Source organism: Channa argus, chromosome 11 (assembly GCF_033026475.1).
Source record: "Channa argus isolate prfri chromosome 11, Channa argus male v1.0, whole genome shotgun sequence".
NCBI lineage: Eukaryota > Metazoa > Chordata > Actinopteri > Anabantiformes > Channidae > Channa > Channa argus.
Window position 1 is genome coordinate 18,890,473 of NC_090207.1, and position 23,000 is coordinate 18,913,472.

Sequence of the window (23,000 nt, forward strand, 5' to 3'; positions counted from 1 at the left end):
ATGTAAAAAAAGAATCCTGGAAATTAAATTGCCTTTTTGTCCTGTCGGAGACAAAACATCCTTCCTGTTTGACCAGACTGACCCCTAGTGGTGATTTAGGAGACTGAATTTAAAATGAAAGCATGCAACTCTCTGTGTAGTTGTCAATATCACAGACATATTAATCCCTTTGTCTCGTGTTACCAAATAAAATACAAGGGTCAGGCTATACGTCGACACCAAGTCTACTGACACAAACTTCAGCGTGAGAGTCAAAGCTGTCAGGCAGTAAATCCAAGAATAAGCAGAGCTACGCTGCCTAGATTAAGCCAACCATCCCCCAGTCAGACCACAAAGACTTCATTGTACTTGGATAGCATATAAAGAGGAGAAAGGAGAATGATTTTTGCAGTGATTTTCAATTATATGTTGGTTTCTCTGGGCTTGGAGCGTTATGAAATCTCTCCCGAATGAGCTAAATGCATCCTGTGTTAATGCTCAGATGCTATAGAGAGAGATGTGACAAGAGGAAGACAACAAAAATAAAAATGTGAGAAAAATATGTTGAAAAACATCTAAAGTAATGGCTGGATATGAACTGTATATTAATAATAAAACAAACATGAAGAACTATAGAAAACAATAGGCGGTAAAAGGACAAACTTTCTGAAAGATTCATGAGGATTTTACTATCCTTTTAGAGTTATAACTTCAGTATGCAATGCAGAAAGCAAACTAAATTATATAATAAAAGTCACAATGTCAGTTTTTACTGTAATGACACATCAGGGAGTTGGAACCTACCTGAGCATAAGAAGCCAGTACCAAAACACTACGCCTGATCAAAGGAAAGGTGGCCATTGATGCATCACTAGTAGCGACAAATTATCATCAATCAATCAATATCAATACGACTCTACCACATTATCATCAATCACTCTCCCAAAAGACAAAAGTATCTCTCCACGTTAAATCGGAAAATCAATGCATTTCTATCACTGAGAGCAATTGGTATCCTTGTGATCTCTGCAGCTGAGTAATGTGAAATCTATCACAGGTTAGTCCACACAGCCTGGACAAGATCTAATACAAGACCCAAGAAAACTTTCTATTGATGAGTGCACCAGGAGAGGTATTTTAAACACTCTAAACTGAATATAGAAAAATAATGGCTGTAAAATCACATCTAGTACAAGAACCTTTTATGATAGCACCCTATTCAGTACTGGTATTACCTACACTGGCACTGATACTGACAAAATGCCACTTTTGCCACAAAATAATATTCACAAAAACACTAGCTATTCACACGTTTTAAAAGCAGTGTATCCTCATTTCATATATGCAGATAATTTCTTATAATTGGTAAACGTCTGCTTGCAATGTAGCTTCTCATTCACACACACGTAATGTGCTCACCAGGCCCACCGCAAGCAACTTGGGGTTCAGTGTCTTGCCAAAGGACACTACAACCGGGCATCGAACCACTGACCCTGTGGTCCGTGGAAAACTACCATATTTGCTAAGCCACAGCATCAGAGAACATAACTTGACTGACTGTAATGTGTATTTACAATTGCTGGCCGTTGACTATTAGTACAATTGAGACAAGTTAATAACTTGTACACACAGGGAAAAACTCTTTTCATTACACTGTTGCAACATCCAATCCACAGTTTTCGCACAGCCATAGGTTATGCGGTTAACGCACACTTACCTTTGGCCACTTGGGATTAAGCTCACAAGCCTTTTCAGCATCATCCAGAGCCGCCTGGTGTTGTCCCAGTTTGAGAAGAGCTGCCGACCGGTTACTGTAGAGAATGCAGTTCTGTGGATCAGCGTGCAAAGCATCGCTGTATAAGTAAACTGCCGACTGGAAGTCACCACGCTGACATGCCTCATTGCTCTGCTGCACTTTCTCCATGAACTCGGCTTTGCTTAGACCATACCTGGCTGCATCTTCTCCAGAAACACTCCGGATTGGCCTGCCCGCTATCCGAAAGCCGAAAACTGAAAACTGGAGAGACCGAGAAGAATGAGGGCAAAAATGAACAGCTACAGAAACAATTAAAACAAAAACCCTGAATGAAAAATTGAATACACAATAGCTGTAACGTGTAGCTAATTTGGGAAGGACTGATGCATGCTTTTTCTGAAACTGTATATGACACAGCACATGTTTTAAAACGAACAGCAATAACATCCAATGTGAAAATGGATAATGTGACAGGTCACAGCAGGCAAAGCAGCTCCAGGAGCCTGGTACTGTGCGTGACAACACAGCAATACAGCTTTCTGGGACACTAAACTAACGGAGCTATTGTTGGTGTTATTTGTTCCACTTGTGATTTGTCTGTTTTGACAAGTCAGTCCCCACCTCTGCTGAAAAAATACTTCTAAAAAACACAGCAAATATGATCCATATATTGTGGTCTCAAGCCACTGGTGCAGATGTTTAATTTAGCTTGTTAAAGACAAACTGACACACAGCCCTAAAATATTTAAAACATAAAAATGTCAACGAAAATGAAAACTCTATTTATCTTTTAGGGATATATATTGTCGTAATTCTTTCTATAAATTGGGGCGGCAGCAGCTTAGTTAGTAGAGTGGCTGCCCACCGGTCTCAGGGTCGGAGGCTTATGCTCCGCCCTTCCTGACCACATGTCAAAGTGCCCCTGGGCAAGACACCGAACCCCCAACAGCCACACAGGGCTGTTTCGAGCCTGGTAGAAACTGGGAGCGTTGCATCAGGAAGGTCACCCAGCATAAAAACTGTGCCAAATGATCCACTGTGGCGACCCTGAACTCACCGGACAAGCCAAAAAGGACAAAAATAAATAAATAAGAAATACTGTCTATAGATTTAAAAATGGACGCATTAACTGAGGTTTAAAACTGGATAGGTTTTAACTTAAAGGGTTGACATCTGCATCCGGCTTAGTTTCAAATAAAGCCAGTAACAATAGTGTAAAAGCTTATCACACCGATACATTTCCTGCAACTAGGTAATACTTCCTGTCTGCATTTATGAATGATTATTATAGAATGTCTTCCATTCATATCCCACTTGTTAAACTTCCTAACCAAATGGCAGCCATCTAAGTGCAAGACCTGTTCTAATGTTGACTCAAGTCCTTCTGTAAATGCATCCAAACAATAAGGTGTAATAGACAAAGTAGGTGAGTGCCCGTATCCATTTGACAGTTTTTTGTATTAGTGAATCATAAAGTCTCTCTCAGGCTGCATGTTTTGGGGCCAGCTTCCATTATACCTCTTTCTCACCACACCTCCTCGGACTGAATTCTGGGATAGGGCAGGCTTGGTAATTACTTCCAGAGGCCCAGGGAGTAGAAGCAGCAGACATGAGTGCTCTGGGCATCTAGCAGATTCAACATCAAGTTACAATGGTGTAGCAATCAGTTACCTTTCTGCATCCAGACCTTCATCTTTCTCTTTTTTTTATTTTTTGTTTTTAGGTCTTCTCCACACGATAATCTTTTCTTTTGACAACATAGACTTCCTGCTTCAGTTTGAATGGACCTTTAATGCACCTTAAACAGACAATTCAACACCTGTACATTGCTAAAGAAATCCACTGGGGTGCAACATTATCAAGAGGTAAATCTATGGCATGTGAGTACGGAGGGTTTAAAAGACATGTTTACTGCTGGTTTTGTGACTGTCTGCGCCACGGAGAGGTAACTTACATTACCTCTCAGAAATATACAAAGATACTAAGGGAGAGACTGCCACACCCCAGTTGACAGCACTGTGACACATGGTGACAGTCAAAGTCTCGCTCTCAAAGAAATATCAGGATAAGCATCTATTATACAGTAGGATGGTGCCTCCAAGACCCAGGGGCATGACGATTTTCCAGTCAAACAAACACAACACTGATCTGATCTCACCACATCCCAGAGCACTGGATGGGACAGGAGTAATCATAGTTATTTAGCAGGAAGGTCCACTGTGTGTTGTCTCATCTACCACATCTGGGGGGGGGGGTCCTCTGTATGTGGGCAGCTCGGGGCAGGAAGGGTGGAGAGTGGGAGATAATGAGAGCCTACCGGTACAGAGGACACCCTACCAAGTTAATCATAAAGAGGGAGAAGGAAGAGAGATTAAATCAACTCTTAAAAAGGGAAATATATTGTGGACTGCACTTATAAGCGCAGCTTTGTTGGGGAAGTGTTTGGATTTAGCCGTGAAAATACGCACAAATCTACTGCCACTGCAGCTTCGCTGTTCCTCAAAATAAGCTTCAAGCCCGTTTTGTAATCTGCATTATCTTCCACCGACCTTCAAATCACATTTAAGTTAGCTATTGCGTGTGCCAGGAGGAGAGCCCCACACACTGACCGTGCAGCCCAGTACAGTTTGCATGGCTGGAAAATCGATAGAGGTCTTTTACGAGGTTTTTGCAGTACTGCTTATTTGGTATTTCCTGTGCACGACGCGAGGAGAAAGTGTTATTCGCGGGGGCTATAAAATGCAAAGAAATACAAAAATCAGCAGTTGGCAAGGGCGCGTATAGAGCAGTTGTTTTAATCAGTTTACCTTTTCTTTCAGAGTCGCCTGCTGCTCCATCCTGTATGACTGCGTTGGTTAGTGCGACGGCTGGTCGCTCTCATCCCATCCCACTGCTTCGTGACTTTGTGTCGACTCTTTATTCATCCAGAGGTGTGCAAAAATGAGCCAACAAGTCCACCTCGTAGGGAAAGAGTCGCTAAGTGACGAGGAAAACCCACAAAAACGAAGCTCTGAGGCGTTCAAGACAAACTTTTCTCAGGGAAAGTGCGCCATGTTGTCAAATCTTTTCCTTTTTTTTTTTTTTTGTCTGGTCTTTTTTCCCCTGTTGCCATAGCGGATTTCTGGCCGCTGTGAATACGGGAGGTATCCAGGTCCCAGGAGAAGAGCAGCACACTTGCAGGATGTGTCACTGTTTGTTTTCCCGACAAGCTACAAACTATTTCTTAGTTGGAATTCAAAGTCAAGGTTTAAACTTTTAACTCGTGGGCGTCCATAGAGTTTGTGAGGACGGGGTGGGGGTGAAAAGGGGGCACCTCCCTCATGCCTGCTGCATGTTATTGGTGCACCTGGGCTCAGTCAAAAAGTAAGTATTATATAGATATACATATAAATGGCTGCATCCTCAAAAGGGAAAAATATGACTTCCACAATAAAAAGACAACAAGCTGGCGAATTGACCAATATGGATGGCTGGAAAATGTGCACATTGCCTCTGTTTTCCAGTTCATACACCCTTTAGCCACCACATGGAAAATACTAAAGTTAGTCTACTAATGTTAAAACAAGCTCACCCTCGGGATGAGCATCGTTGGGCATTTGGGTGATAAATCTGCCTGAAGGACCCTGCTCACACTGCACATTAGTCTACAGCAGGTTTATATTAAAAGTCAGTCAAGTCAAAAATCTAAAATTGAGTAAATCTGTACAGTGTCAGCCCGGCTTAACACAGCAGTAAGGCTTAGGTCTACCAGATGTGACTCTAGCACCAGCCTAACTGAGAATAATAATTTGCCACCATTGCGTAAATCCACCATCTGATCACAAACGACCACCTTATTGTATGTATTTTTATGAATCAGATGACTGTGCCATGTGTCACCGATAGCGGTGTCCCCATAGATCATTTACTGCTGTTCCCTGACTATTCCCCTGTTTTGGTTTCTTGCCCACAAACCACCCTCAATGTGTCTGTATCAGGAGGGAGCTGTTTAGGTCAAAAGCTCTAAACCTACTGAACACAATCTGCCCATCTCCATAGAGAAAGACAAAATTAACAAGCAGCCATAGCAGAGTCCACTGTTAAATATAGTGGAAGTCGCAGACAGTGGGACATGCGACAGCTACACAGCCCGGAGCATAAAGCTGTACCACCAGTGCAAACAGACATTCATTCATCCAATTCCCCAAAAATAAAGCACAATTCTAAATTCATATGGTCATTTTGCTCTGTCTGCTTGGTGTATAAATAACCAAGTGTTTTATACATTTTTACTGTGTCTCCTGGTGTGGTTTAGCAAATTTGGCTCACCACAAGAGTAAAATGACAAATCTATCTACATGTATAAGATGTGGGTCCCTAAACATCTATTACACCTAATAAAGCCACATGTAAAAAAAAAAATAACATCACCAGTTCATATGGTGCATCCAGACCAGTGAGTTTATTCCTTCTGACAGCCACCAGGGAGAGCACACGTTTTTTCTAGATCTAGAATTACTACAGCAGTAATTACATAAATATTAGTCTCCAAAGCTTTGGTGTAGGTGAACATAGGGATCAGTGTAACCATCATACTGTAAACGTGATGAGTTAGGTTCAGATTAAGTTTAGAGAAACACAGGGAAACAGTCAAAAACACCAACCATGATTAATAATGTGGCTGTTTAGCTTTACTGGTTCCAGGTTATTCAGGTATATTCTAGCTATCATGGCTTATGGGTACAGTTAAATGGAACAGAGTCATCCTTTGGGATTAAGAAGACCTGCACTCCATGTCAACATATCTGACTAAACTTTTGCAGAGCTACTTTTAAAGCTACAGTTTGATATTCAACTTTAACTAGCCCTAGTCAGTCCTGTCGTTCTTGCCAAAACCCTACCTCTTCCTGCCCTGCTATGATCTGTTACCCTCTACCACACTCTGCCGAGCACTTTTGGTAGTGCTCATTATGAAGTTACAGAAAATGAGAATGCTCCAAGAATTTCGTATCAAGCAGAAATAATTGAAAGGTCGAGCCTCGCTCAACAACTTTGAATAGCAAACCTCTTCACCTCTTCACTGATGGCAGTGCTGTTCACTGAGTCTGTGTCACAGGAAGCTTGGATGCACCTTTACACATTAATCATAATTTTTGGAGCATATTTATAGAAAAAGTTTGCATACTATAACGTTAAAAAAATGTTAGAATTATGATTTGATGTGGTCAGTCAAAAAACATATTGTCCACCATGGTCACCAATAAAAGTTACTAAAGTGCCTCATCTTATAGATGGCACCTTTTTCAGTTCAAGTCCAGATGTGCTGCAGCACTTTTACTCTGATGACAACAGTTTAATTTTTCAGAATTTGCTGCTAGTATTAAAAGTTCGATGATGCGGGGTTGACCAATGACTTTGAGTGCACAGGAACATTTTATATTTGAAATCAATAAAATGTTATTGTCTCTTCTGCTCTGTTGTCCTGTGACATTTTCCCAAATTAAATACAGCCTTAATGGGAGGCCTGTGGTATGTGTATAAGGAAAAAAACCTGGGATATTTTTTCCTCTGAAGACTGAGACTGCAGACATGAGGTATAATGAGGCAGACTGATGCAACTCCTCCTCAGGAATTAGCATGTGCAGTTCTTCACCAGCAGATGGTGTAACAAAGCTTTATCTAGTAGCCTTTGGCCTTGATGTGAGTAGTGACATATTCACCACAAACTGAGGAAAAGAGCTTGTTATTGGGTATTTTGGCTTCTTACAGCAGGAAAAGCATAGGTGCAATTAATGACATTTACGACATCATAATGGGGAAACTGTAAGTTTATGATGCAATAAAGTATACAAACAGCTTCATATGTAATTTAATTGAAAATAAACAAATTGTACAAAAGAGTGTTGTCCTTTTGAATTTTCGACTTCCAAGACTGTTCACAAATGGACTAATTTTGTTTGTTGGTTTATTTTTGGTGCAAGGTTTCAGAAAAGGAGCCCCAATGACTGTGCTTTAAATCAGTGAGGTGCATTTCATCATGCTCTCTGTGGCGTTTCTCCACCTGACAAAATAAGACACCTCGGTTCACAGAATACCCGTATTGGGTTGCAAGAAGGATTCAGACCCTTTTACCTTAAAAGCATTAAAGTATTAAAAGTAGTGCCTGTTGCAGAGAAATACTTATTTATGGTATTAGATTATTGTAAGTGATGTATAAACATGTAAACAGTATATTTAATATTGAACTTTATACTTTTTTTGGGGGATAAACTAATCAACAGTAATGAATCATGTTTGATGAAACACTTTAACTGTCAAATAAACGCAGGTCTCCCTCTCATAAAGTGGAAAATTTAAAGCTACTTTATGAGTGCACATGCTTGAATACCTTCATTCCACCGCTGCCTATAAGACTTTTGCAGACTTCACTTACCCGTTGACAGGAGCATACACTGTTGGAGCACCGGATCAATCAGGTTTCAACTGTCCAAACCTGCTTTTGGTATTTGGGCACCGATGCCAAAATAGTAGCAACTGTTTTGGAAATGGCAGCGGTGTGTGCGCCTCCTTTTGGAGGGGGGAGGGGGGATGGAGTGTGTAATGAACGGCGTGCGGACTATATCGGGGGGGGGGGGGTGACATTCTATGAAGAGAGTGAAAGAAAATGTGTGTCGATTGATTAAAACAGTCCAACAGGAGGTAAAAAAAAAACTTTATTTACTAAAGAGTCCAACCAGCGCTGTCTGGAAGAACTTACAGCGCCACAATGAGGCATCCCGGAAAGGTGTTTGTTGTTTGACGGATGGGATGAAGTTCAATGGGCGGGATGTCACCGCCTCATTCATTCATTGCCGCATGGGGAGGGGTCTGGTGGCAGATTGCCTGATTGGTCTGAAAGTGGGCCTCCTTTGGTAAATCTACAACATACGCACGTATATATACACTTCAAGAGGCTTAGGAGTGACAACCAGTGGGTCATTATTTACGGCACAGCTTGTTGTCCTCCATCAGAGTGTGGTAAGCTGAAGCAGGCATTCAAATATCATCTATGCTTATTTTTTTTTACGCACTCCTGATAATTGATTTGCATTTGTTAATGTTTCTTATGCGATGATATTTTGAACTATTTCCCCGCTGGTGTGTTAAAATTTATAATTTAATATAATATTATAATATTATATATATATATATATATATATATATATATATATATATATATATATATATATATATATATATATATATATATATATATATATATATATATATATATGTAAAATACAGTTTTTCTCTGCGTGTCTGTTTCCCAGTAAGATGAAGTGTCAGCACCCTCTTCATGCGGCTACACCAGTGAGGCAGAGCCTGCCTCTAACCAAAGTGGCTGGGTCCCCTATTTATGTCAAGCTGGAATCATCTCAGCCCACAGGATCTTTTAAGATCAGGGGGATTGGACACCTCTGTGAAACTGTGAGTAATTATTTTCTGTATCTTGGTGATAGTGAGATTTGTTCTGATTTTCACTGAGTTCACTGAGATGATTAGCATTGATCCAAAGGAACCAGCCATCTTTGAGCTCTGGGTTGTTGTTTCTAATCCGTGCTTTTATGTCCCTTTTTTGTACTGTATTTCTTGTAGTGGGCCAAGAGAGGGTGTGAGCGATTTGTCTGCTGCTCAGGTTAGCATTAAAAAGAAAAACTATTTACTAAGTAAATTTGGCTTTGTCAGTGTGTTTGAGAATGTAATCTTTGGCACTTTTGGTCCAAACAGGGGGAAATGCTGGTATGGCGGCAGCTTTCTCTGCCCGTCAGCTCGGAGTACCTGCCACCATTATAGTTCCAAGTGTCACACCAGTGCCCACAGTGCAGAGGTTGAGGGATGAGGGTGCCACTGTGGTCATTCATGGCAATGTGGGTTGGTATCCTGCGTGGCTAAATTGTTGTGTAAACTACTAAAGGGGTTAATTTAAGTTACATGTCCTGGAAAATTATTACGAATTATTCAGCCATTTTTGTATTTAAAATTGACATGATCAGAAAACTAAATCGGATAAAAAAGGATACGACATTCAAATAACTATTTAAGGAAAGAGGCAGAAATGCAATGAGAGTGGAGAATAAATTATTAGTAGGGCTTTATGTTACAGAAATAATGTGTGCCCTGTCTTTTTTAGACTCTAAATGAAAGCATTGAATATGGACAACACCTTGTGGCTAACAACCCTGGCTGGATATTTATCTCTCCGTTTGATGATCCCCTCATCTGGTAAGAAGGTCTCATGCTGTCCACACTTCAAAAAGTGTAAAATTAGAGGAATTAATGATAAGACCAGAAGAGAACAGAAAATAAATCAGGCTGCAGCATGCACTGATTGTCCACTCAAAAGTCAAAGTTTCCTTCCTTCAGTGATGATTTTTCTGAAAACTGACGGGGAAAGATTGTTGTGTGTGTGCAGGGAAGGACACACGTCTCTCGTGAAAGAGCTAACACAAGATCTGAAGGAGAAGCCAGGTGCTATAGTGCTGTCAGTGGGAGGTGGAGGCCTGCTGAATGGAGTGGTAGAGGGACTGCGTCGTGCTGACTGGGTTGACGTACCCATTGTAGCCATGGAAACCTTAGGAGCACACAGTCTCAATGCAGCTGTACAGGCTGGAGAGTTGGTCACTTTACCTGCTATTACCAGGTATATAACTCAGTCACGAATTCTGTTACATCCAAGTACCAAGCCATTATCTTACATTATCATTCAACAGTTTTTCTGAATCTTTTGTTTTGCTCTTTAGTGTGGCAACCACACTGGGCCTGACACAGGTCTCTGCACAGACACTGAAACTGGTACAGGAGCACACAGTTTTCTCAGAGGTAGTCACAGACCAGGAGGCTGTGAAAGCTGTTGAACGCTTCGTAGGTGAATAATCACACCCGAACATGTTCACACTCGAACGAGTTCACACTAGATCAAAAGTGGTATAAATCAAAAGAATCAGTGAGACAGATTTCTGCTGGTATTGTCTTTTTCTGCAGACGATGAGAAGGTCCTGGTGGAGCCTGCCTGTGGTGCTGCCCTGGCAGCAGTGTACAGTAACGTCATTCGAAGGCTGCAGGACGAGGGCAAACTGGCAAAGTGCCTGGGCCCAGTTGTCATTGTGGTTTGTGGAGGAAACAACATCAGCTTGGAGCAACTCTTGAGACTGAAAAAACAGCTCAGTATTATGTAGCATGCAACCTTGGGTTTCCCTGACCTTTTATTTCTTTCTTTATCAGCTGGTCTCAGTTCCTAAGCGTCAAGGAATAATGACGCTTCTCCATTTACTGACTCATTCCACACTGTGAAATTCTCCTGAGAACTGAGATTGACAAATGTGACAAAAAAAAATATGGTAATTAAGGTGCGGCTTTGGTAGACGTAGTTGATGACCACTAATAGACCTCTAGACGCCCACACATTTTTATTGCTTGTTTGTTGTTCTGATTTTTTGTACATTTTAAACTTAATATTAAATGAAATTTTAAATTGATTAAATTAATGATTAAATTGCATATTGTTGTTATTCTGCAGCTTGCATTGTGAATCCTAATAACCTTCTCTGCCTGTTTCCTATTCAACCAACAGTCTTACAATATGCTAATGGACTTCTGGATTCTCTTTCTTTTAGCATTTTTTATATGAAAGCTAAAGAGCTTCCATAGAAAAATAAGTGTGTTTTAGTATATAAGATGTGTGTTTTTTAAGCCGACAGGAATTCAGTTATACGAATAATACTTTCCAAATGTTTGCCAAGTTAGCTGATCCTTTATTACTAATGGAGTGAATCATGAAAGTTATAAATGTGATATATAAATATGAAATAAAAAAATAAAAAATGTGATCTTGATTTTGAAGTGAATTCAACCAACACACAGAGCCTCTTTACATGTATTTCCTGTTTACTAGAACAGCAATTTAACAACATAGTAAAAAATAATGATGAATAATGAAGCTGTGGACAGGTGATTGACATGATCAAATGAAACTTCCCATTACTTAATTGGCCAGGTTGTTAGGGGTGTGTAGCGTCAAAGAGGACAGAAAAACACATTGATGGTAACCCGAGGAAGCCTTTTAGGCCTCACAATAGCAGTATGCCCGAAGCCATCTGGAAAATAGGAATCGAACCAAAACTAGAACCATAACAGGGCCGTTTTACAAGTGAAGAGTCAGAAAGAATTAACTACTTCAGCTGTGTGTCTCTAATACCTGGGAAATCACCAAAAGAAGATACTGTGCAAGACCCGACACATAGGAGGAACACCATGGCTCTGACAGTAAGAGGAGATGGAGGGGGATTCTGGAATATTTAGTCAAAAAAAAGACTCTCCACACTTATAACAACTAATTTTTACATTTTTGATCTTACCATTCTTTAACCATCCTCATTTTTCCAGCAGAAAGGAGGTTATGAGTAGATAGTTAAGATATGACATGAATAGTGATATCTGACTGATTGAAGTATTGTTGATTTCATCAGTTTAAACTTGCTTTAATTTTAAACTGTTTGTAAGCTCTCCTCTTTGATGTGACTATGCCAGGTTCACTAGATAAAGGATCTAGTTGGTTTAATCTAGAGCCTGAAATTATTATCTCCAGTAAAGGTATACTATACTTAAAGCTTAAATAATTTTCTAGCAACTATAACAACTGTACCATATGAAGGAAGCTACCAGGAACCAGTGTGAATTTACTGGCATGTGTAACTTTATTCTCAGGCCTGTGCACGTGCCAGTAAAGAGGTGGCAGGGGAAGCTTTAAGATGAAGGTACCAAACATTGTAGCTAGACAGAGTCCTTCACCTTGCTTTCAATGCCCTAGATGGGTTTCTTTGAAAAGAGGACACAATGGGGGTCAATGTCAGTGAGAAGCATGACCAGAGATCCAGTTTGGACAGGCCTGGCCAAGCCCAGACTGCTTTACTGGAAGTAGTGTGGTAATGAAAGTTTGAAATGAAGAAGCAAGTCCTGAAGGAGAGACAACAGGCTTCACAAGCATCATTAATAAAACCGCTTCTCTGTTTGGGCGTTTCCACTAAAGCTCGTCAGTTAAATGCTTGTTGTCCATTTTTTGCCAGCATTGCAATCAAAAACATTGATTATGAAATATGTTAAGAGGTTAGAGTTATACTCTCAAATATTCTGTTAAGTAAAATAACCTGAAATGTATTGTCCAACTCCAGGTCCATATAAGAGACAAAAGGCAAAGAAACTTTTTACATGAAGACATTTCTTTATTGTGACACAGAAATCTCAAATGTCATCCAATTCTTTACATCTGTATAATCCATTTTAGATATGTTACGTTTTCTGATGTGCAGAGGTAAGACAGTAAAAGTTAAGTTAATGCAACCATAAATAATTGTAATAAATATCAAGTAAATGTACAGCACACATTTTATCGCAACACCTCTTTGTATGGATATGTCCTTTTTATAGCCTTGTCTACTCCCTTGAAGGAGGAGATAGAAGAAAAGAGAGCATCCCTGTAGCAGCGGTATATCACCCTTCAACAGAACTAAACCAAAATGGGCAAGCAATTCAACAATCCAATGTGTCAATCAATTCTCTTGTTTTTCAATTTTATCCAAATAAAATGGTGACTTTACTCACACAAGAAAACATGTTTCACCATGAGTAGAAGAAATTGAATCCATCTGAGTACAAGACAAAGGTGATAAGATTACGGGTATTTCCAAAATTCATAAAAAAATAACAACACAACAAACTGGATATCCAACAGACATCACCTAGTTTGCTCATTTTTAGAAGAGTAGTGCAAACCAAAAACAAAAATGTGAAGTGAATTAGCAATTAATAATACCTGCCATCAAACATAACTTAAGTCTATTTACATTTTTTTACTTACCTAATTTTTACAAAGCTAAACATTTGGTTATGGGTCTAATGAATTCAGTCTGTCTTTGAAAAGGCAGAACTCACATTAATTGGCCACCGCAGCTCTCCCTGTGTGTGTGTGTAGATTGTGTATGTTGTGGAAGGAGGATTGTTGCACATTCAGTAGCATACAAACGGTGTGGGAGAGCAGCTCATGAAAACACCATCTTCTTCCCATTTTCACAAAGCAATACAGGTTTCATGAACCTGAAATGAAAATATATATGGGAACCATCAGGCATCACTTGAAATCCAATCTAGCCCACCTACAGTACCATGGTGCCACAGCTACTTGGATATCAAAGAATAAAAAGAATTTCATAAACTAAAATTAATATGACTTTTACATGACATAAATATCCTCACTTCAGAGACTTGAATAAAATGTATTCAGTTAATATAGGCATAAGTTAGTTTGTCCATTAGCAGTTCATATTTTCAAAACAGGCAGTAAACTACATTATATCCTGTCCAGCACTTGTTCACATCTGCCTGCTCATAGCTGACGTGGTGAAAATAGGCTGCATCAAACATGTTTATCTTTTTATAGTAATCGTACCTCCTTCAAACATCTGACAATTCTATTGAAATCATTTGGGTTTTCTTTACACACACAACCAGCATCAAAAGTGGCTCCTACAGCAAAGGCATGTTTCGATACATCATCCCCACAGAGGGGAGACAGAAGGAGGCAGCTAGGTTAAGCATTAGGAAAGTTTGTTTGTCGTCTTCACAGTAAAGCAAAGTTCAGCAACTTTTCAGCAGCACACTTTCAGTACTAAAAGAGAGTTCAGCAATCTTGGATTGAACTTGCAGCTGTAAAGTGCTGATCTGAAGTCATCCTGTTAACTTGACTGAAACTTGTTGAACCCTTGGTTAAAGTTAAAGACAGGTACAAGGTTAACAACAAAAAAATGTCACAGTTGTTTCACTTCAATGCCATCCGCAAAAATCAGTGCAACCAGAACAGACGTTTTCTTCAGTGTCTTTATAAAGTCAGATTAGCTTTCTGAAACTCCTCAAATCATATTCATCTAGCATAATCACAAAATGTCTTTTTTGTGTAAATTTGATTTGAAAAAAAGTAGGGATAAACATGCAGCAATAAAATAAAATAACACAAAACTAATTAGTTATGTTGGAGCAGCAGAGCATATGAAACTGTGGTCTGTCTCAGAGGAAGGTCCAGGAATGTGGGGTTGTAGAAATGAAAGGGACAAAAGTAAGACAGGTAGGATGCTGGCGAGGGGCAGGTATACGTGTTCGGGAACGTTGGGTTGTCAAGTCTTCTTAGCCGCTGAGAGGGTCCTCGCGGTAGTGGATGGCATATCGCAGCTTCTCCAGCATCACATCCAAAGATGTGTACTGGGGCAGTTTCACCATAAACATACAGGTTTCCACACGAATGTAACGTGAGTCTGGCTGACCTAGAGAGCAGAAAAACACTAAGGTGTATTACAACCTCACCCAAACCCCCGTACATCTTGTTAGACATGTTACCATCAAAGTATTACATGGTACTGCAGAAGGCCGATGAGGTACTGTCTCTGCAGGCATTTCCTACATAATCTTAAACTTGTAGAGTTGAACTACGTATGTGAATATGAGTGTAAAGCTAAGTCATCTCTAGTCAACTTTAAACTGTTTGTTTACAGCCTACAATTCTAAATACTGACTTTTTGTTTCTGATGGATCCTGCTGCTGCAAAAGATATGATGCTTGCACATCAGAAATCTAACAGTGCATCTTCCTACATGGAAATGCTGAATATCAGCCCACATGCAAAGCATTTACAATTGCTTTGTGACATGTTATTTGCCACAGTCAAGGACACAAACATGTTTAAAGTCTGTCTAATGTTGTAAAATTTGATAAATTACTTTAAAACCACCATTAGCACTAAGTGTAGCATCATCCAGATAGGTAGATGGTAGATGCCCTTATCCGATGAGGAATATACACTTGCCACATTTTCACTAATGTTCTGGCCATCGTAGTTAAACATTAGAACTGAAGATAAGGCACTCAATTACAACTCCACCACCCACTATGAACTCAATAATAAACACAGACTAGAATGATCACCTTCCTGACCTTATTACCTTGTAAAAGGGGAATTAATGGCAGAGGAGTACCTAATTAAGTGACCAGTAAGTGGACATTTGAACTAACACAGACTTGACAATATCCTTGTTATATTTGTTCATTGCCTCCTATCGTCTTCCACTCTACCACTTGATTTCATCACTCGCTTTGTCCTTGTAAACTTCCTAGTGTTTATATGCAAACTGCCTTACCTGGTAATGACATTTGGTATACTACACAAACTATCTCTGACCCACTCTCTGCATTTGTAAGCTACCCATATACTTGTTTACAATGAAACCCCCTACTACAGCAAAGTACAACAAAGTCTTAACAAAACTGTCCAGTGACGTTTGGTTAAATTTTGCCATTACCTGCAGCTCCATCAGGAGGGGCAATCTTCATTGGATATGGAGGAACATGGGCTGTGTCAGGCCCACCATCCTTGCAGGGGCAGGTAAAGGGGATGCGCTCCTGGTTGCAAGCAAACTTGATGAACTTGCATAGCTCCTCCTGAGTGAACATCTCTAGGGCAGTCCAGAAAAACTCTATGTGCTGATCGGTCTCCATCAGACCCACTTGGTACATGGTGTGAGCCTACAAAGGGAGACGGTACAATCTACTCAGTGTTTTGTAATGTAAATTCTGAAACAGATGAGTCTGGCTAAAGGTTGAAAGCCCTTTCAATACATACATACATAACATATATACCAAAAATAAAAACATACTTCAATTACAAATTACTGAAATATCTGTAATGTGAGTCGCATTAGACATATTTGCGGGAAATGTTTCCACTTGCTTTGTAACGTGGTAAAAAGAGAGTTCACACAAATATATGCTTCACCTTGAGGAACTCCAGGTTGATGTAAGGCAAGCCGCAGGTGCGCAGCTCCAACTCTAGGGGGCTGAGCATGGTGAGGAGCTGCAGGGGAATGATGGAGCCCAGCCCTGCATGCACTGCTGTCATGCACTCAGTGTTCTGCAGCTCCCTCAGACGAAGACTCCGCACAGCTCGGGCATACACATCCTTATTTTCCCAGCTTAACACAAACAAAAGTAGCACACGATAACTTCTGAATAAATACAGATTGCAGAGTGCTTGAGATGAAAGGTAAATATGGTTTTGAAGAACATTGTAACTGCATTAAGTTATTTTGGGTCAACCACAGTCAACAAAGACATGAGCAATTAGCTGGTAAGTTTCCTGTACCTGACAGTGAGACTGCGACCTCCTTGACAAAGCTCTACCTCCTCACCAGTCATAGTGACATAGCTGAAAGTGCAGCAGGGTCGGCTAGGGGAGTCTGGACTTTCTCCTGAATGATGCTGAGAAGAGATCTCAGCACACAGGGTCTCCAGCTCTGTCTCATCACTCACCTGCAGCAGGATAGGACAAATGCAAAGTTCAGCAGAACCATGGTATTAACAATTAAACACATTGGGTATTCACTACTGGTCCCATACATTTTCAAACTTTTTGACATAGTTGTAGGTGAGCACATCAGCTTCCTGCAGGTCTTGCTCTGGGTCGAGGGGCTCACCCACAAGACCCTTCCAAAAAGAGCCTAGTAGGTCCAAAGGAAGTGGCACATCCGCACGGATGGCTATGCCGAGTAGTTGTCCAAAGAAGTGCAACAACTGTTCCTCTGCATAGCTGATAGGGCATGGAGTCAGGATGTACTTCCCCTGAGGAAAGGAACAAAAAAAATAGAATTTATAGAACACCATGAGTCTTTCATTTTGTTGTACCAGATGTTTCTTAGCAATAAAAAGTGAGAAGTTTCAGTATTTTGAACTCCAAAACGTCCTCCTTTGATTACACCAAATTGTTTTCTAACTCAAACCTTTTCATTGTAATGTTTTATAGCAAACAATAAGAGTTCAGGCTATATCTATATATTGTTAAACAAAACTTTCAAAATCAGGACATGCTGAAAAATACCACATACTGAAAAACTTTACCTTGTTACGGTTGGCTGCAGCACTGGGGCAGGGCAGCAGCAGTGAAAGAGCAGAACTCTGTAACTCCTTACACACCTGCCAAAGGAAGTGTCTGAAGGAGCCACCTGGAATGAAACAATTATCAAAACTACAGTAAGATAAGGAAAAGCAACTTTATAATAATAATAATAAAAAAAACTGCCAGGCAGTACAGAAAAGGACTTGAAGGAGAAATTCTTACTTGTGCCATGGACTTCCTCTCCAGTGAAGCGGATGTTAAAGGCATAAGTTGGGTCTCCTCCACTGGCGAGTTTCACACAAAGCTGAGATGATGGGACGCAAGATAGCTGCCGTGCTGCTTGGCAGAAATATGTGTTCTCTGATGATCTGATCTCACCTAAGGGAACAAAAAGAAAGGTTACTTAATTTTTATGAGAAATGTAAAATAAAAAAAAACTTGTATGGAGTGAAGTAAAGTAAAGAAGTAAAGAGGATTGCCTACCTCCTACAATCTCTAAAGGGTCAAGTGTAATCTCTGGGGCAGCATGGTCAGCTGTTCGCTGTACTGTGGCATTCAGTACTCTGTTCATTACTGTCACCTTAGTGTCATAGAAGATTAAACCTGTAACCAATTAGGATAGAAGAAATTAAAGAAATAGGGTAAAATATTAAGATCTGCTAGTGTCTGTCTAGTTCAGACAGTAGGTTTTTGAGATTTGTCTCACCCTTGGCTTCACTTAACAGTGCTGCAATGCTGTTCTGATACGTATGTGTCTGCCTTAGCTCCACTAGTGGCAAGAAGAAACTCTCCAGGGTGTTGTTTAGGGACTGCAAAAGAGCAAAGCGCAAGCGCAGGCTCTCTACAGGTGCATCTGGAAAAACATGGTTACAAAGGAATATATAACTGACAGAGCAGCATGCAAATGTGAGCTATAAAGCAAAAACAAATGTTCAATATCTATTTCATTTTTACTAAATAGTACAACTGATTCACACAATCATGCCACTGGAAGAAAAGTAAGCCAGACTTTCTGACAGTTTCTTACTTAGCAGGCAGGCCACACGAGGATCAGCAGTATCACTGGGATCCAGGTAGACTTCATGGGGGTGTAGTCTGGCCGGTGTGATGGCCAGGTGACGGCACAGCCTGTTGATGTATTGCACCAATGCCACATCCATTTCCAAGCTCCACTTCCTGCTAGCCTTCTGGGCATGACGAGTATCTATACAGGTGCACCTGATAGAAAAAACAACAGCTGTTAAACAGATCAACGGCTTTTGGCTGGTCCGTTCAGGGGTCCCCCACAGCAGAACGTGTTCAGCACGTTGAGTTTTTACATCAAATGGCCTTCCACAACTGATTTGTTGTGTTGGATGAATATTAATCAGAAACTGTCCTTCATTGAGTAATAGATTGATAGGATGTAGAATATTGTATCCCTCTAAACTGTAATCCTTTTTTAGGTAATCAGGGAAATACAAGCATTGGTGCATTGAACTTGAATGGCTAGAAGTGTGAAACTCAAAAAGATTGCTGAGAGCCATTAAAAAACAGGATTCTGTGGTTATATAATTGGAAAGCAGAAGTTATAAATTTTTTAAAATCATTTCGAAAGTTTCCAGAAAGCCTATTTACTGTATGTGTGACAGTGTTTTGGATAATACAGTCTTGAGTTCTGGCTTTCCCAACATTACCTTTCAAAGTGGAGGTCATAACCACAAGCCAAAATTGCCCTCCAGACACTGCGAATGTCCTGCTTGACACGGTCAACAGCAAATTTATGGAAGCCTTCCAATGTCAGGTACTTTTCTTCTGGGACTTAAAAAAACAAAACAAAACAAAACACAACACAACGTTGCATGTAAGGCATCTTAGTGCTCCAGATTTAAAGACAGGACTCAATTTTCAATTTAATTTCAATTCATACAATGCTTTTATACTTGTTGCTTTCTTCAATATTAAATTGTGTATAGTTTATATAGGCTAAACTGTAACATTTCCTGATTAAAAACCTGGAGAACAAGGACAAATTTTCCTAAGCAAATGTAAATGACTAAAACAATACATTACTACTACTATGTATTTAGGCAGACAGTGGCAAGACAGTTGAGAAAGAATGAAGTAGGTGCGTATGTAAAACAATGCTATCCCACACATGGACTGTCAGCAGCAGGTGCAAATGGTAATTTATCTGCAGTGTTTGTGTTGACCAGACATCACGCTGATGTTTGTAGACAGCTTCAGCTACTTAGTTAGCATTAGCTCCTCACAGATTGAAAAAAGTTGAAATGACACTTTGTTCACAAATTCTAGAATTAATCTAGAATTACTCTATTCTTCTTGTAGATGCATTCTCTAGATTTACCGCCGTCAACTGACCAACCTGAACCACGACAGCCCTGTAAACTGCTAAAGGTCAGCATGCACAGAATATATTCTCAGCTTCCATCTACTTACTTACTTAAACTAAAAATAGATTTTTTTTAATAACTACTGTAGATTCTCACAAAGTATTTAATAATTCACACCGGCAGCCCTAATTGATCTGCATACAACAACTGTATACTCAGAACATTTGGATTCTATGAATCACTACTGATTTGTTCAAAGGAGAATCATCATTAATCAGAAAATCCACATTTTCCAGCTCTAATAGTGTAATAAATGCCAACCTTCAGTTTTCTTAGCAGGGGACTTTTCCACGTCTTTCTCATCAGGTCTGGCTTTCTCAGGAGATTTTGGCTTCAGGACAGTTTTTTTCTCACTCAATGCAGTCCTGGCAGGGGCAAGAGATCAACAGATTTAAAAGTGTAGATGCACCCAAACCTGAGCTTTAACAGGTTGTGTGCAAAATGACTCACCTGACACTATTAAGCACAGACTTTTCTTTTGTGGGAGGTTTGGTTATGGGCCTCTTGGTGCTTACAACTTTGCCTTGATGCTGCTCTTTTCCTGCCTTGTTGTACTTGTTCTTATTGGGCTTGGGAGTCCCATACTTTCTTAGAATCTAAATAAACACATAAAATGCATATTTAGATTCTACCTTCTTAGAATCTAAATAAACACATAAAATGCACGTTTTGAAAGTGAATGTACTGGGAAAAAAAAGTTTTATCTATTTGTGGTTATGTGGAAGTGGTCCATGAACCAGCTGAGAATTCATGTAACACGTGCCAGATAGGATTATTGGATAATTTTGGACAACAGACAAGACTGGATGCTAAAATTATTTTACATGCAAACAGTGCAATGCTTTACACCACTTGCTGTATACCTGAGTAAGTTGGTCTTCAAGTAACTTCTTGGGAGGTCGGACATTAGTGAAGAAAGTATGCAGTAGGTTGCCAGGTGTCTGACAGTTCATCTGTTCTTTGCTGAGGTAAATGTCAGACACTTTAACTGGCTTGGCAGGTGTGAGGCTGAGCATCTGCTCCGAGTGTACACAGCTCTTAAAAATATCTGTGAGGACATCTCGGGCTCCGAGTACAAGCTTGTCACCTTCACAAACAGAGACAAATCATCACATTTAAACCTGGCAGATCTAAGTTCACTGTGCAAAGTAAGAAATATCCAATCAAACATCAACCTCTGATTGACTTGTCCAAGAAGTAGTCTTCTAGTGCGGAGCTTCCCTGTGTGTCAAACAGACTTTGGTTAACACTGGAGGCTGTGAGGATTTCCTCATTGGTCAGCTCCATTAGCTCCTCTTCACCTTCCAAACTCGACAAGCCAATCAGGTCACTGCTGTTGAAAAGACTTGCACGGATTTTTTCCACCTTGGCTCGAGCACGAACCTTAAAAAACAAAAACAAAAAACAAAACAAAACACAATAATAATAATAATAATAATAATAATCTTAAAATACAAATAATAATAACAATAGTATTGGATCAAGTCAAATTAAATTCAAATTTTCTCGATTAACCTACCTCGATAACAGCATAACCCTTGATGGGTCTGGACGTAACTGCGTTGCTTTCCAGTGAGGTGACTGTGTGCATAGAGCCCCCATCTGACACTGATGGAGTCTCTGCACTGTCGAGAGGCTCCCCTAAGCTGCCAAGACTACCCAGGCTTCCTGTGCTACACAGTGAGGTATCCAGACTCTCCTGACTAGAAACAGTCTGGGGGTCTTGGGGGCCCTGCTGGGGGTACGTAACAGCCAATGCTGCAGCAGCAGGAGTGGGGGGTGGAACAGCTAACAGCTCCTGATCAACAGAAAGTTCACTGGCAGTTCGAGAGACGCCCTGAGAGGAGCTACAGATGGAGGTCTGACTGGTAGAAGCTGAAGCACTCACACTCATAGCTGGAGTAACACTGCTAGAGCTGTCAGGACTCTCTGGACCTCCGTGGTTGTGGAAAGGGCGTTCAGGTTCAGGGCCTGTTTTGACATCCTGTGGGCTAGAAACCCCAGCCCCACTTTTTGGCTTCTTGGGGTCTTCTTCCTGCAAAGGAATGAAGATTTCATCTTTGAAGAGGCCTCCATGTGCGTTGCAAGCCCTGCGGATAGCGTTTCGAACCACCGTCTCCTCCAGGTGCGTGGGGATACCTGAGAGCACCAGTAGGCGACTGTGGGCAGTGGGACCCACTAGAGCCTGACAGGCATCTGTCACTGCATCACTGGTTACACTTAAGCCTTGTGGGTCTTTATTAGCAAGATGTCGTAGGATCATTAGTAAAGTGAGGCAGCGGTGGAACCATAGCATATCCTCAGGTTTGCTTCCTGCCATGTTCAGTAGGGCACTATCACTCTCTGACAAACGTGCACCTCCACTTCCCCGTTTCCCTGAAACTGCAGCTGCCACTGCAGCTGCTGCTCTCTCACGCTTCATCTTCACCTTCTTGCGCTTGGATAGCAGACTTGGGCTTTGTGGTGTCTGGCCTGGGGATGATGACGAGGATGAAGAGGAGTCACTAAGGTTAGGGGCGCTGGTGGAGGACAATGCTCCCACTGACGACCCACCAACATTAAGAGGGAGTGTCACCTCTGCCACTGCCAGACATACTTCCATCAGAGCATGGAAGTAAGTGGAGAACCGGCTCTGCTCTGCCCCCAGAACCAAAGCAATACCTCCAGATGAAGACCCCCCGGCACCGGCTCCGCCAGTGGTCCATGCTTGAGTCTCCCGGTCGTAAAGCTTACGGAGTTCAGTCTGCATGGCCATAAGCACCGCAAGGCAAGGGTTAAGCAGCAGTGCAATGGAGCTTGAAAGGCCAGCAGGGCTTTTGCGCTGTTCTAAATGATGAATCTTCCGCAAAAGTTCAGCTAACAAGTGAAAGATTAGTTCTTTGATGGAGGGAGTCAGATCAGTGGTCCAAAGTAAGCCACCTAA

At 40.8% G+C, this 23,000-nt stretch overlaps 3 protein-coding genes across 9 annotated transcripts in view; 1 reads left to right on the forward strand and 2 right to left on the reverse strand.

The window, feature by feature from the left end:
• LOC137135929 (tetratricopeptide repeat protein 28-like) overlaps positions 1 to 4,974 on the reverse strand; it is a 155,679-nt gene extending 150,705 nt beyond the window's left edge. For both annotated transcript variants that reach the window (XM_067520764.1, XM_067520763.1), the window contains exons 1-2: positions 4,543 to 4,974; positions 1,697 to 1,996 (exon numbers count right to left, since the gene is read on the reverse strand). In XM_067520764.1, the coding sequence (XP_067376865.1) occupies positions 1,697 to 1,996; positions 4,543 to 4,572 (330 nt within the window). In that variant the 5' untranslated portion in view covers positions 4,573 to 4,974. The remainder of the gene's footprint in view (positions 1 to 1,696; positions 1,997 to 4,542) is intronic.
• Positions 4,975 to 8,593: 3,619 nt separating this feature from the next.
• On the forward strand, positions 8,594 to 11,580 carry LOC137136779 (L-serine dehydratase/L-threonine deaminase-like). Its single transcript, XM_067522468.1, has 8 exons — positions 8,594 to 8,731; positions 9,025 to 9,181; positions 9,350 to 9,389; positions 9,482 to 9,621; positions 9,885 to 9,976; positions 10,167 to 10,394; positions 10,495 to 10,619; positions 10,736 to 11,580. The coding sequence occupies exons 2-8, from the start codon at positions 9,029 to 9,031 to the stop codon at positions 10,927 to 10,929; spliced, it is 972 nt and encodes a 323-aa protein (XP_067378569.1). The 5' UTR covers positions 8,594 to 8,731; positions 9,025 to 9,028; the 3' UTR covers positions 10,930 to 11,580.
• A 1,370-nt stretch (positions 11,581 to 12,950) lies between these two features.
• LOC137135671 (probable E3 ubiquitin-protein ligase HECTD4) overlaps positions 12,951 to 23,000 on the reverse strand; it is a 37,038-nt gene continuing 26,988 nt past the window's right edge. For all 6 annotated transcript variants that reach the window (XM_067520080.1, XM_067520084.1, XM_067520082.1 and 3 more), the window contains 16 exons: positions 21,597 to 22,996; positions 21,253 to 21,460; positions 20,941 to 21,164; positions 20,528 to 20,673; positions 20,339 to 20,442; positions 19,361 to 19,484; positions 18,712 to 18,902; positions 18,391 to 18,537; positions 18,168 to 18,287; positions 17,907 to 18,062; positions 17,687 to 17,790; positions 17,189 to 17,410; positions 16,935 to 17,101; positions 16,569 to 16,764; positions 16,096 to 16,318; positions 12,951 to 15,063 (listed from right to left, as the gene is read on the reverse strand). In XM_067520080.1, coding sequence (XP_067376181.1) covers positions 14,927 to 15,063; positions 16,096 to 16,318; positions 16,569 to 16,764; positions 16,935 to 17,101; positions 17,189 to 17,410; positions 17,687 to 17,790; positions 17,907 to 18,062; positions 18,168 to 18,287; positions 18,391 to 18,537; positions 18,712 to 18,902; positions 19,361 to 19,484; positions 20,339 to 20,442; positions 20,528 to 20,673; positions 20,941 to 21,164; positions 21,253 to 21,460; positions 21,597 to 22,996 — 3,869 coding nt within the window. In that variant the 3' untranslated portion in view covers positions 12,951 to 14,926. The remainder of the gene's footprint in view (positions 15,064 to 16,095; positions 16,319 to 16,568; positions 16,765 to 16,934; positions 17,102 to 17,188; positions 17,411 to 17,686; positions 17,791 to 17,906; positions 18,063 to 18,167; positions 18,288 to 18,390; positions 18,538 to 18,711; positions 18,903 to 19,360; positions 19,485 to 20,338; positions 20,443 to 20,527; positions 20,674 to 20,940; positions 21,165 to 21,252; positions 21,461 to 21,596; positions 22,997 to 23,000) is intronic.